The sequence below is a fragment of the Leptonotus elevatus genome, chromosome 3, assembly GCF_054856555.1.
Source record: "Leptonotus elevatus isolate MCC_2025b chromosome 3, RoL_Lele_1.0, whole genome shotgun sequence".
In the NCBI taxonomy this organism is placed as follows: domain Eukaryota; kingdom Metazoa; phylum Chordata; class Actinopteri; order Syngnathiformes; family Syngnathidae; genus Leptonotus; species Leptonotus elevatus.
In genome coordinates, this window is record NC_141241.1 from 19,961,165 (window position 1) to 19,974,038 (window position 12,874).

The 12,874-nt window shown below is 32.2% G+C and overlaps 1 protein-coding gene across 1 annotated transcript; it reads left to right on the forward strand.

The window, feature by feature from the left end:
- On the forward strand, positions 1-12,241 carry LOC147177251 (immunoglobulin-like domain-containing receptor 1). The gene is made up of 10 exons (XM_086070417.1): positions 1-93; positions 192-252; positions 1,388-1,558; positions 1,642-1,791; positions 4,007-4,126; positions 4,236-4,382; positions 5,886-6,011; positions 6,082-6,284; positions 10,433-11,017; positions 11,137-12,241. Exons 2-10 carry the CDS (start codon positions 207-209, stop codon positions 11,173-11,175), a joined length of 1,587 nt encoding a protein of 528 aa, XP_085926543.1. The 5' UTR covers positions 1-93; positions 192-206; the 3' UTR covers positions 11,176-12,241.
- The last annotated feature ends 633 nt before the right edge of the window (positions 12,242-12,874 follow it).

Below are 12,874 nucleotides of genomic sequence, written 5' to 3' on the forward strand. Positions count from 1 at the left end.
CCTGTTTCGGGGCGTGGTCAATTGGCTCGGCTGACTTCACTTCAGTTCAGTCCCATACGCAAACATACAAGAAGTCCGAACGAGTAGCTGCTGGTAAATACCTTTTCAAACAAACCCTTCTTCATACTGGTTTGTGGTTTGTACTTTTTTTCTGCTGATTTTTAAAATAGTATTTTTTTAAATCGTGACAGCGGCGTTTTTACACCATGCGGCGATTACTCGCCACCGTCATTCTCTCGTCGCTACTCAGAGGTACAGTATGCTTTATTTTTCTCTATGTTAAGTCCTAATGTTGTGATTTTTCCTCCTTTTATTTTATTTTATTTTATTTTTTTATTTTATTTCAAATAAATATGTTCAAGGGGTGAACGCTCTCCCTAACCGGTTCAGGATATTTTCCACCCCTTTTCATGGCTGGCACGTGATGTAATGTTGTGTCTAATCAACTAGATCGTTTTGTACATATAACTGAAACAATTTAGAGTGATTGCTGCTGTCACATTTTTGGAAGTTTTTTTGTTGTTCTTGTTTCTTTCCATAGCATCCTACGATAAATTTGAAAGAGCTCATTTTGGAGCTTAATGGTTTCAACCCACCCACATTGATGTTTGTTGCCTGGTTTCACTTCCTGTGCCCTTTGTCTGTGTCACCTGTTTTTCTGGTTGGTCCACTGTGAGATGAGCTCCCTGTTGTTTTAGCAAAACACTCACTGTCGAATTCTTACCATACTCCTTTTATTTTGCTCTAAATAGGATTTCAAAAGGCCAGAAATTTTCAGGAAACTTTCCATGGGAATATGAGTATTTATGGGAATTAATGGAATAAACTAGAGGTTTATTGGCTCTTAAAACAGAACTTAAATATTGTGTGGGGAAAATATATTTTAGTATAATCAGTACTAAAACAAAAATATTTCAATCAAGTGCTGTGGTACATTGAATAACAATTTTAATGTGTAACCATTGCCCCCAAACAACAAAATTACAACATAATTTTTAATACAGGACATTTTTTCACACTATGAATTCATGCTTTAATTCAGTGGACATTGTGCTGCTCCTTCAGGTGGGCAGTATAAATGCATACATTATCAAAGAAGCCGGGCACAACTGAGCTCAGTAAGCTATTTACTTTGCATGATTGTCTGCTTTTGATGAAACAAAAGTTTATATTTATTCTTTCCATTAAATTACCCTCAATTCCCAGTTAACTCCCAAGTTTCCAAGCAGTGTATTCTCAAAATTCCTTGACTTAACTTCCCGTAGAAATTTTCCACTCTATGACATTTATATGTGGCACACAGATTGGCTCGCACTTCCCATTCATTCATATTAAAGCAACAAGCATGATGATCTACTGTATGTCATTTTTTGGTGTGCCTCTCCAGTGTCGCTGTGTATTCAGGTGACCGTTTCCCAGCAGGAGCGCAGCACTGCTCTTTTTGCCAATGTGATCCTGCGTTGTGACTTCTCCACATCTGCACCCCTCCAAGATGTACTGGTCACCTGGAGGTTCAAGTCCTTCTGCAAGGACCCCGTACTGGAATACTACTCCACATGTAAGAGATGTTTTTTGATCTGTACGCCAGAGAGAGGACTCTGATCTGGTCATTGAATCTCACCTTATTGTGCGTTTGTGTAGCTTACCAGTCAGCACTTCAGTTGGGCCAGGATCCAGCTAACGACTGCCCCGATCGCCAGCGCACACTTCGTACCGTGATTCAGAAGAGAGGAAACAACGAGGCCATACGTGGTGCAGAATACCGCGATCGCAGGATCACAATCCAAGACAGTGAGTTCATACAACAGCATGTTTGCTATTTAGAACATCTTAAAGAATATCTAATGGTGCGAATGTGTGAATTTTCGCCATACTAATATTTCCACCTTTCTCCACTGGTTCAAGCATTTTTGTGTTTTTTTCCCCCTTCTGAATGGAAAGCCATTTTGTCACTTGCTGTCAACTGAAAATGACATCACAGTTGCTCGTGGCTCATGTAACGACCAATAATGGCTCAACTGTTTTCTGAGTTACGTAATCATGTGACGTTCGCAAGCTGAGCCATGATTAGTCATTACCTGAGCCATGAGCAACTGTGATGTCATTTTCAGTCAAGAGCAAGTGGCAAAATGGCCGCCCCTGAAATGAATAAAAACTAGTAGATTTTGGTGCTTAATTCATATTCCATATATGCAATATTAATCTAAATGTTGTGTCTATACTAGTGGGGCTGCATAGAAAATATTGTAAAGAACATTTTTGCATTGACTTCCCCTTTAAGACATATTTTACATACTTTTATCTTTGTTCCATATTTCTTGGCTGATTCAAACAATTTCATCTTCAAAATATTCAGCTCATTTAGGAAACACACATTCCCAAATAGATAAATAAATAAGCATTTTGCACACTTACCTCCTCCTTCCACGTTTCGCAAGCAATTGAAACTATTCCAACTTCAGGTCTGACATTGTACGTTTTAACAATTTAAATAAGTGTACAGCAATTCACTTCAGCTTTAGCACACAATTTCTACAGAAATTGCATTCTCTCATGATCCTTCCAGCCAATATTTGCCTTTGCGATTCTTAGCCTAAATTTTTAATGAAACTTATTTAAAATACAGTACATTTACATACACTATTTATTTTTCTGATCGGTTATCACCAGCAGTCCATTTGATATAAGTTATTCAAAAAGAGAACAAAAACATTTGTTTGTCTTATTTTTAGTTCTGGGTGGGATTTTAAATGTCTTTTATTATTTTTTTTATTATGATTTTTTTTAATACTTTAGTTTATGGATGTTATCTGCATTTGTTTTTATATGACATGCCATTGCAATGCTGAAAAGCTGAACTAAAATGTTTGGAGTTCATTTGAAAATGTATAATGAGACTTTGAATGGTTTGAATTGTTTGAGAAATATTGGAGGAGGAAAATCAAATAACAATAGTGTGCAAACAAGTTCAACTGTGGGAATTCTTGGAATGTGGAAAATAGTTTCCAAGATGTTCAGAATGAGCTGAACATTTTGAAGTTGGAATGGAAAATATGGGGAACTTTTATTGTTGAATGTCTCATGATTCACATAAATGTTTTGTGTGTGTGTGTGTGTGTGTGTGTGTGTGTGTGTGTGTGTGTGTGTGTGTGTGTGTGTGTGTGTGTGTGTGTGTGTGTGTGTGTGTGTGTGTGTGTGTGTGTGTGTGTGTGTGTGTGTGTGTGTGTGTGTGTGTGTGTGTGTGTGTGTGTGTGTGTGTGTGTGTGTGTGTGTGTGTGTGTGTGTGTGTGTGTGTGTGTGTGTGTGTGTGTGTGTGTGTGTGTGTGTGTGTGTGTGTGTGTGTGTGTGTGTGTGTGTGTGTGTGTGTGTGTGTGTGTGTGTGTGTGTGTGTGTGTGTGTGTGTTAATGATAATTCTAGGAAAGGTAAGAATTTGAGGAAAATAATTGCTCAGATGTCCTGAATGAGATGAATATGTTGAAGTTGGAATGGTTTGTTATGCTCTTCAGCATTCACACTGAATAGTGGTAGCCGTTTTCTAATATACTGCAGTGTTTCCCACAGATTTGAAGTGGACTCGGGTGGGTGGACTCCGGGGGGTTGGGGTGGGGGTTTCCCAGTCCTGCTACTTGCGTCTCCTCTAACCTCATAATCCGCAAGTGAGTGACGGCGAACTAATGTTACATGCAGTATATCTGGTCGCGACACATTTTTGTGTGTTTTTATATGTATATTTGTATTAAATGTTCTTGAAATCTACTTGGGTGGCTCGCCCAAGTATTAACATGGTGGGGGAAACACTGTATAATAATACTAGAAAAGGGTGCTGACAGCATTATTCTCTCAGGGTTTTATACAGTACAATAACTATCAACACAAAAGGACCAATTATTTATACTTCTGTAATGCCAAAATTGCTCATTAAGCCTTACAAATTCCTTTCAACAATGTTGACTGTCAACCTCTACTCAACTTTGTTTAATTGAACAATTGTGTGTGTTTTTGCAGAGGCTGACCTGGTCATCAATGAGGTGATGTGGTGGGACAACGGTGTGTACTTTTGTGCAGTTGACGCACCCGGAGACACCAGTGGAGACTCTGACAAAGAAGTCAAACTTATTGTTTATCGTAAGAAAACTTTTTCTGTAATATAGACATCCAGTGACATGTTCATAAGGTGCATTTCTTCGGATGTACTGTAGATTAATGAAGGTGACTCTTCCTCCTCCACCCTCAGATTGGTTAACCGTGCTCTTCATCGTCATCGGAGCTCTCCTGCTCATCATCTTATTTGGCGTCTGCTGCTGCCAGTGTTGTCCTCAGATATGTTGTTGCTATGTGCGCTGTCCCTGCTGCCCACAGAAGTGCTGCTGCCCGGAAAAAGGTAGGAAGGCTTGGTATTTTTTTCATGGAAACTTCACATTTGAATTGAATTTGAATGCAGAAAATCATTCATTTGCAGATTATCCTACACATAAGGGAAAATCTGCAGTACTCTGTAAACTTGCAATGTTTCATTCTAATTAGTGCTGTTGACATGGCGCTACAATATATCTTCTGAAAGGCTATCAAGCCAAATTTTCATCTTTCATAGTATGAAGTCTCTTGTTGACACACCGTTAATATATGTCAGAAAAGGCTGCTACATTTTCTTTTATATTTTGTATTTCTCTGGTATAAAACATTCACTTTTCAGGTGACCCCAAAAACTGTAGTTTTGTTCAACCATCATCGCTTTTTTTTTTATTGTAAAAATAACACCCATGTCTGTATTGACCAACAGAACAGATTTTCAAAAATAAATAAATAAATGTACCTAACTGAGATTTTAAAATACTGTCTCAAGTAAAAGAAAAAAGTAGACTTCTGTGGGAAAAAAAATGCTTAAATACTACATAACTGGTAACTTCTTGATATATTTTTTTTAACCGCTTGAATGTCAAATTGACAAAAATATGAAATGGGAATATGCAATTTAATAATAATGCAGCAGATTTATATAGCGCTTTTCTAGGCACTCTTTCAGTAATTTAATCTTTAATCTTTCAGCTGCACCATGTAACAGTTTGCCCAAAAATATCTTTACAATAACATTTGTATTTGACCATTTATGACTGAAAAAATCTTCTAATTAGCAGATAAACACCTTAGCTGTTCACAAAAGGTACTTCCTGCAAGCCTCTGGCTAATAGTTTTCAGACTGGATTTGCGTTCAAAATTTTCACCCTCGCTGGAGATGTCTTCATGTGCGCATTGTGTACGTGAAGAAGGGAGTGTGCAGTTTCATTTTCGGCCACAGGTGGCAGCAACGATTCAAATTTAAATGTTCTGCGTTCAGCAGCTTTTACAACTTTCTTTGTTTATGCTCATAAAACAGCACAAAAGCATCACCAGGCAGATTACATCGAAAACTGCCAAATGTTTTCTCTCATTTAAAGTGATGTTTTTGTAGGTGGAAATTTGAACATTTTAGTTGGACACAAATGACAGCATGTCACCGCTGTTTTTTTGTGTAGTATGTAAGGTAAACATAGGACAGGAGTATGAGGAATGTGTGAGTATAATGTGTCTCCTGTGTGTGCTATAGAAAAGCGCCATATAAATCTGATGCTTTATTATTTATATAAACATATGTGTTATACCTCTTTAGACTGCGAGTCACATTTTTATTTTTTTTTGCCATGCTTTACATGAACTCGTCACTTTGAACATTTTGCTTAAGTAAATGTAACCGAGTAAAATGTAGCATGCAACTACCTAATGCTGCCCAGAGTTTTATTATTCTTTGATTTGACTTCTGGTGATATGTTTTGGATACATACAAAATGTGTACAAAAGTTATTCCCGTGTTTGTAGCTTCATAAATTCCTTACCGTTTGTCTTTCAGCGGTAATGCAGCATCGTATGATGAAGGATGCTCAGAGGGCCATATCTCCGTGGATGGGAGGACAGCCTATATATGGACCAATGAGCCAGGTTCCCTCCTCTCAAATGAACCCACTGCTATATCCAGGTAAAACTCCCAGTGCAAAAAAAATACATTTGCTTTTGTAGTCTGCTTATTTGATGATTTGTCCCAATAGGATCCATGTCAGGGAAGAGCATGCCGATGAACCCCATGCCGCTGCCACCACCCCAGTCTTCAGCTTACAGTGTACCTGCCCCGAGTATCCCCGGCAGCCACATGCCTGCCAACGCCATTCACATGCCTGCCAACAGCAATCACATGCTTGACTACATGGAGAGTCAGGTGAGAGGGTTGGACATGGCCAGTCCTCTGCTTCAGGTATGTACAGTGCTGTTATAGTTATCTAAGGTCTCGCAAACGTTCATCTCAAGACTTTAATTGGCATTTTTGTTACTCAACTGAGACCCTGATTTGCATAAATAAGTTGACATGGCATCGAGTGAAACCACATTTATTGTGGCGCGTATGTTCCAGACCCGCCTGCAGTAGGTACTTACTAAATAAATAAACAAAAACATAAATAAATCATCTGTGACACGGAGAACATACAAAAAACTTTCAATTTTTTTTTTTGTCCAAGTAGGTAAAAACACAAGGAATTTGCCTTCACAGTCAAAAACCTTCCGAGAAACTTGAAAAATAATATATATATATATATATATATATATATATATATTGCATATATATATATATATATATATATATATATATATATATATATATATATTGCATGCATATATATATATATATATATTGCATGCATATATATATATATATATATATATATATATATATATATATATATATATATATATATATATATATATGCATATATATATATATATATATTGCATATATATATATATTGCATATATATATATATTGCATATATATATATATTGCATATATATATATATTGCATATATATATATATATATATTGCATATATATATATATATATATATATATATATATATTGCATATATATATATATATATATATATATTGCATATATATATATATATATATATTGCATATATATATATATATATATATTGCATATATATATATATATATATATTGCATATATATATATATATATATATTGCATATATATATATATATATATATATTGCATATATATATATATATATATATATATATATATATTGCATATATATTGCATATATATATATATATATATATATATTGCATATATATATATATATATATATATTGCATATATATATATATATATATATATATATATATATATATTGCATATATATATATATTGCATATATATATATATATATATTGCATATATATATATATATATTGCATATATATATATATATATATATTGCATATATATATATATATATATATTGCATATATATATATATTGCGCATATATATATATATATATATATTGCATATATATATATATTGCATATATATATATATATATATATATTGCATATATATATATATTGCATATATATATATATTGCATATATATATTGCATATATATATATATATATATATATATATATATATATTGCATATATATATATATTGCATATATATATTGCATATATATATATATATATATATATATATATATATTGCATATATATATATATATATATATATATATATATATATATATATATATATATATATATATATTGCATATATATATATATTGCATATATATATTGCATATATATATATATATTGCATATATATATATATATATATATATTGCATATATATATATTGCATATATTGCATATATATATATATATATATATATTGCATATTGCATATATATATATTGCGCATATATATATATTGCATATATATATATATATATATTGCATATATATATATATATATTGCATATATATATATATATATATATATATTGCATATATATATATTGCATATATATATATATTGCATATATATATATATTGCATATATATATATATTGCATATATATATATATTGCATATATATATATATATTGCATATATATATATATATATATTGCATATATATATATATATATATTGCATATATATATATATATATATTGCATATATATATATATATTGCATATATATATATATTGCATATATATATATTGCATATATATATATTGCATATATATATATTGCATATATATATATTGCATATATATATATATATATTGCATATATATATATATATATTGCATATATATATATATATATTGCATATATATATATTGCATATATATATATTGCATATATATATATTGCATATATATATATTGCATATATATATATATATATTGCATATATATATATATATATTGCATATATATATATATATATTGCATATATATATATATATTGCATATATATATATATATATATTGCATATATATATATATATATATATTGCATATATATATATATATATATGCAATATATATATATATATATGCAATATATATATATATATATGCAATATATATATATATATATGCAATATATATATATGCAATATATATATATGCAATATATATATATATATATATATGCAATATATATATATATATATATATGCAATATATATATATATATATATATGCAATATATATATATATATATGCAATATATATATATATATATATATATATATATGCAATATATATATATATATATATATGCAATATATATATATATATATATATGCAATATATATATATATATATATATATGCTATATATATATATATATATATATATGCAATATATATATATATATATATATATGCTATATATATATATATATATATATATATGCTATATATATATATATATATATATATATATATATATATATATGCAATATATATATATATATATATATATGCAATATATATATATATATATATGCAATATATATATATATATATATATATATATATGCAATATATATATATATATATATATATATTGCATATATATATATATATATATATTGCATATATATATATATATATATATTGCATATATATATGTATATATATTGCATATATATATATATATATATTGCATATATATATATATATATATATATATATTGCATATATATATATATATATATATATATTGCATATATATATATATATATATATTGCATATATATATATATATATATATTGCATATATATATATTGCATATATATATATATTGCATATATATATATATATTGCATATATATATATATTGCATATATATATATATATTGCATATATATATATATATTGCATATATATATATATATTGCATATATATATATATATTGCATATATATATATATATTGCATATATATATATATATTGCATATATATATATATATTGCATATATATATATATTGCATATATATATATATATTGCATATATATATATATATTGCATATATATATATATATTGCATATATATATATATATTGCATATATATATATATATTGCATATATATATATATATTGCATATATATATATATATTGCATATATATATATATATTGCATATATATATATATTGCATATATATATAATAAGGTAGACAGATCAGGAAGCCTGGCGGTCCCCTAATCGGCACCCCGAGTTTCTTAGATGGGGGGGGGGCATGAGCAAGGGGGGACGAATAAACCAAGGCCCAATCTGTAATCTATTAAAGGGGGGACACAGAATGGACCTGGGAAAACCTTACTAAAACACACTTTTTAAAGTGTTCCTTAGTTGCTGTTTATACCTGTATAACATGACTGAGGAAATTGACTCTCTTGCTTGCGCAATTCTCCAAGTGAGAGGCTGAGTGTGCTTGCTTCAAGGTGTTAATTTGTCACTCCCACTTGAAATTCACTGTGAAACTGTCATGTAAACATTGTGTAGTTAAACACAAAATGTTCAATCAACGGTATAATTTCTTTAAAAAAAAAAAAATCCACTCCCACAACATATAATGCAATGCCATAGACAGGCTACTGAAAATTAGCAAAATTGCTCATTGTGTAATAGTTGTGGTAATTATAACGCTTCAAATATCTACTGTATGCAACAACAATACTCACAGGTAAATTCTCTCTGCTGTGTGGGAATTTTGATAATTACTGCTGGGCACTGCAGTATTAGTTGGAGACCTTCTTTGCCTCTTCTTCTTGCTATTCATTACAAGCTGCGTCTCTTCCAGTAGACCTCAGTGCTACTCTGCTTGTTGCAACACAGCGAGGTACTACACTGAATGAGCGCAACTCTAAATTCGGACTTGCCTGTTTACTGTAAATAAAACATCTAAATATAAAAGTACTGTATGTTTATAGTGTTGTAACTGGAAACCTCTCACTTCTTGATATTGACCTTCTTTATTGTTTTTTGTTTTTTTAACATATTCCTGCCATCAGGCTCAGCCACCTCCACCCCCCCACATGACACAATTTCCACCTGCCCACCAGCACATGCCCATCAGTGTCCCCTTTTCAGCCGGGCCCCCCAGCATGATGTCTGGCCTCGGTGACATGCCCTCAGAGCGCCGCGTCATCACCCTCCCGCCGATACGCGAGCCGGTCCGAGTGCCGCCCCCCGCGCCTAAGACTCGCCCTCCGAGCTCCAGCGGCAGCAGCCGTGGCGGTTTCGGGGAGCGCGGGACACCGGGCCGACGCTATCCCTCACCGACGAGGTCCAGAGGCATTCCGAGGAGCTACAGCGAGGAGTCACTGGATGGGCGGTCGCGTGGTGGGCCACGAGGAGGCATGGACCGGCCTCGATCCCGTTCCAGGGATGATCTCTTTGACAGCAGGTCCAGAGGAAACTACGCTCCATCGGGAGCAGGTCGGGCGAGAGGGTCCTGGAGCTCTGATGAGGAGGACAGTAATCGGAGAGGAGGAGGGAGGAGAGGAGGGGGTGGAGGCTGGGGTGAGAAACCTCCCGGCTACACTGAGTACGAGCCTGGAAACAAACCAGGACCAAGGAGGAAGGAACACTACTCTGTAAGAAAAACGTTGCTTTAATTTAGTCACACTTAATAAAAAATAAATACATAAAATCAATCAATCAGCTTTTCCTGGCTGTGAGGAAAATTAATCTAAAGTTGGTGTGTCTCTCTCAGGTTAAGAGCTCTCGCAGTGGCACCAGCGTCGTCATCTGAACGGAGCTGTGAAAACGCCCTTTGACCTCTGTTTCTGAGCGCACGCACACCTCACTTGAACTGGGAGTTGCTAGCAGCCTTGTTGTCAAACTCCTGGTCGATTTGAAAGACCTTTTTAGCCATCATGATGAGAAATTTGCGTTGACCAATATGTGCTCAGAAAATATATGAAATAGAGTAGCAAAATATTTGGCCTCATCTAAAAGCATCACACCTGGTTGCATAAAAATCAATTCTGCCTTCCTGGCAGCAGAAACATGCTTTAAAATTGATGTCAAATGTATGAACGTCCTCTAATGGTTCATCAATGAAATTAGAACGTTACTGAATGTTAATGGACTGCTATTAATGCTATGGAAAGATGTTTTAGTATCAGTCAATATCCTTGATATAAATCTTAAGGTCCATGCACTACTTTGATATTTTTCTCACTATTTAGAAAGTCACTAGTAATGGTTTTGTTCTTTTTTTCCCACCACTGCTAGTCCCACCTTTTGGCCTACTCGTACTTTAATTACCAACAACTATGTGGACATAAAGCTGGATATGAAGGATATTGAATTAATGCTCAAATAGCTCTTTATAGTTATTCAAGTAAGTGTGTTAGAGTTGTCTTACTCATTCTTTCCAGCAAGTGACCAGCTTTGCCTTTATTAATGTCAAAAAGTAAGGCGTGTAGTATAGCTCTTAAAGAGGCAGTAGCGCTGGATCACTTGCCAAAATACTGTAACTGTTACATTCATTATCTTGAAATTATTTAAATCAACACAATGTGTTAGATTTTTTTTTTTGTCGTCTTAATATTGTGCAGTTATCTATGTGAAGCCTTGAATTACAATGGTGACTTTTTTTTTAAGAATATGTAAATAATTGCTATACAATACTGTTAATATAATTTTGTGGGAAATCAAGGATGCTTAAGTTCTACCATTGTAATGGACAGGTTACAATTTTATCTGTCCAAATTTTGAAGTATGATTTTTTTTTTTTTGCATTTGTAAAGTACATTAAGTTTGTGGAAGAAAAAATGTCTCATAAATGTAATTAAAGTGTTTGTTCCACATTATGTCTGTTTGAGTTTGTGTTGTTAAGCATTCACAAATGACTTTCCCTTATACTGGGTCAAACTACTGTTAGCAGATGTAGGATGGATAGAAAAATCCACTTTCACACCCCAAAAGGTTATTTTTATTTTATTTTTTATATTTTAAAAAAAATTGTCCTTCCTAAAAATGAAAATTAATCTAGCAGAACCCGAATGGTAAAACCATGTTTTAAATAGCTATACAGAGAAGAAGATCACGTTTTTCCCCTCCCCCTCACTCAGTGTGTCAAAATGGATATTGAAATTAAACATCTACGATATCAGCACTAACATTTTGTACACCATGCAAATAATTCCGGAACTTCAAACCATACTGTCTTGTCGGTTAGCCTAATATTTAGCATAATCTTTCAAATATATAGCATGCCTGCTTTGCTTTGTGTATTCATTATGGGGAGTCTCATAGGCTAATGCATTTACACAATAAACTGAAACTGTTTGGGTTTTCTCTAAAACATATAGCGCATTTACATACACCTATTTGTATAAGGGTCGAGTTTCAACAGACACATCCAACCAACATGGACTGTAGTAAACAGTTTACTTTCTACTGTTGTACTTGAGTACATTTGTGTCTGTACTTTACTTGCGTTG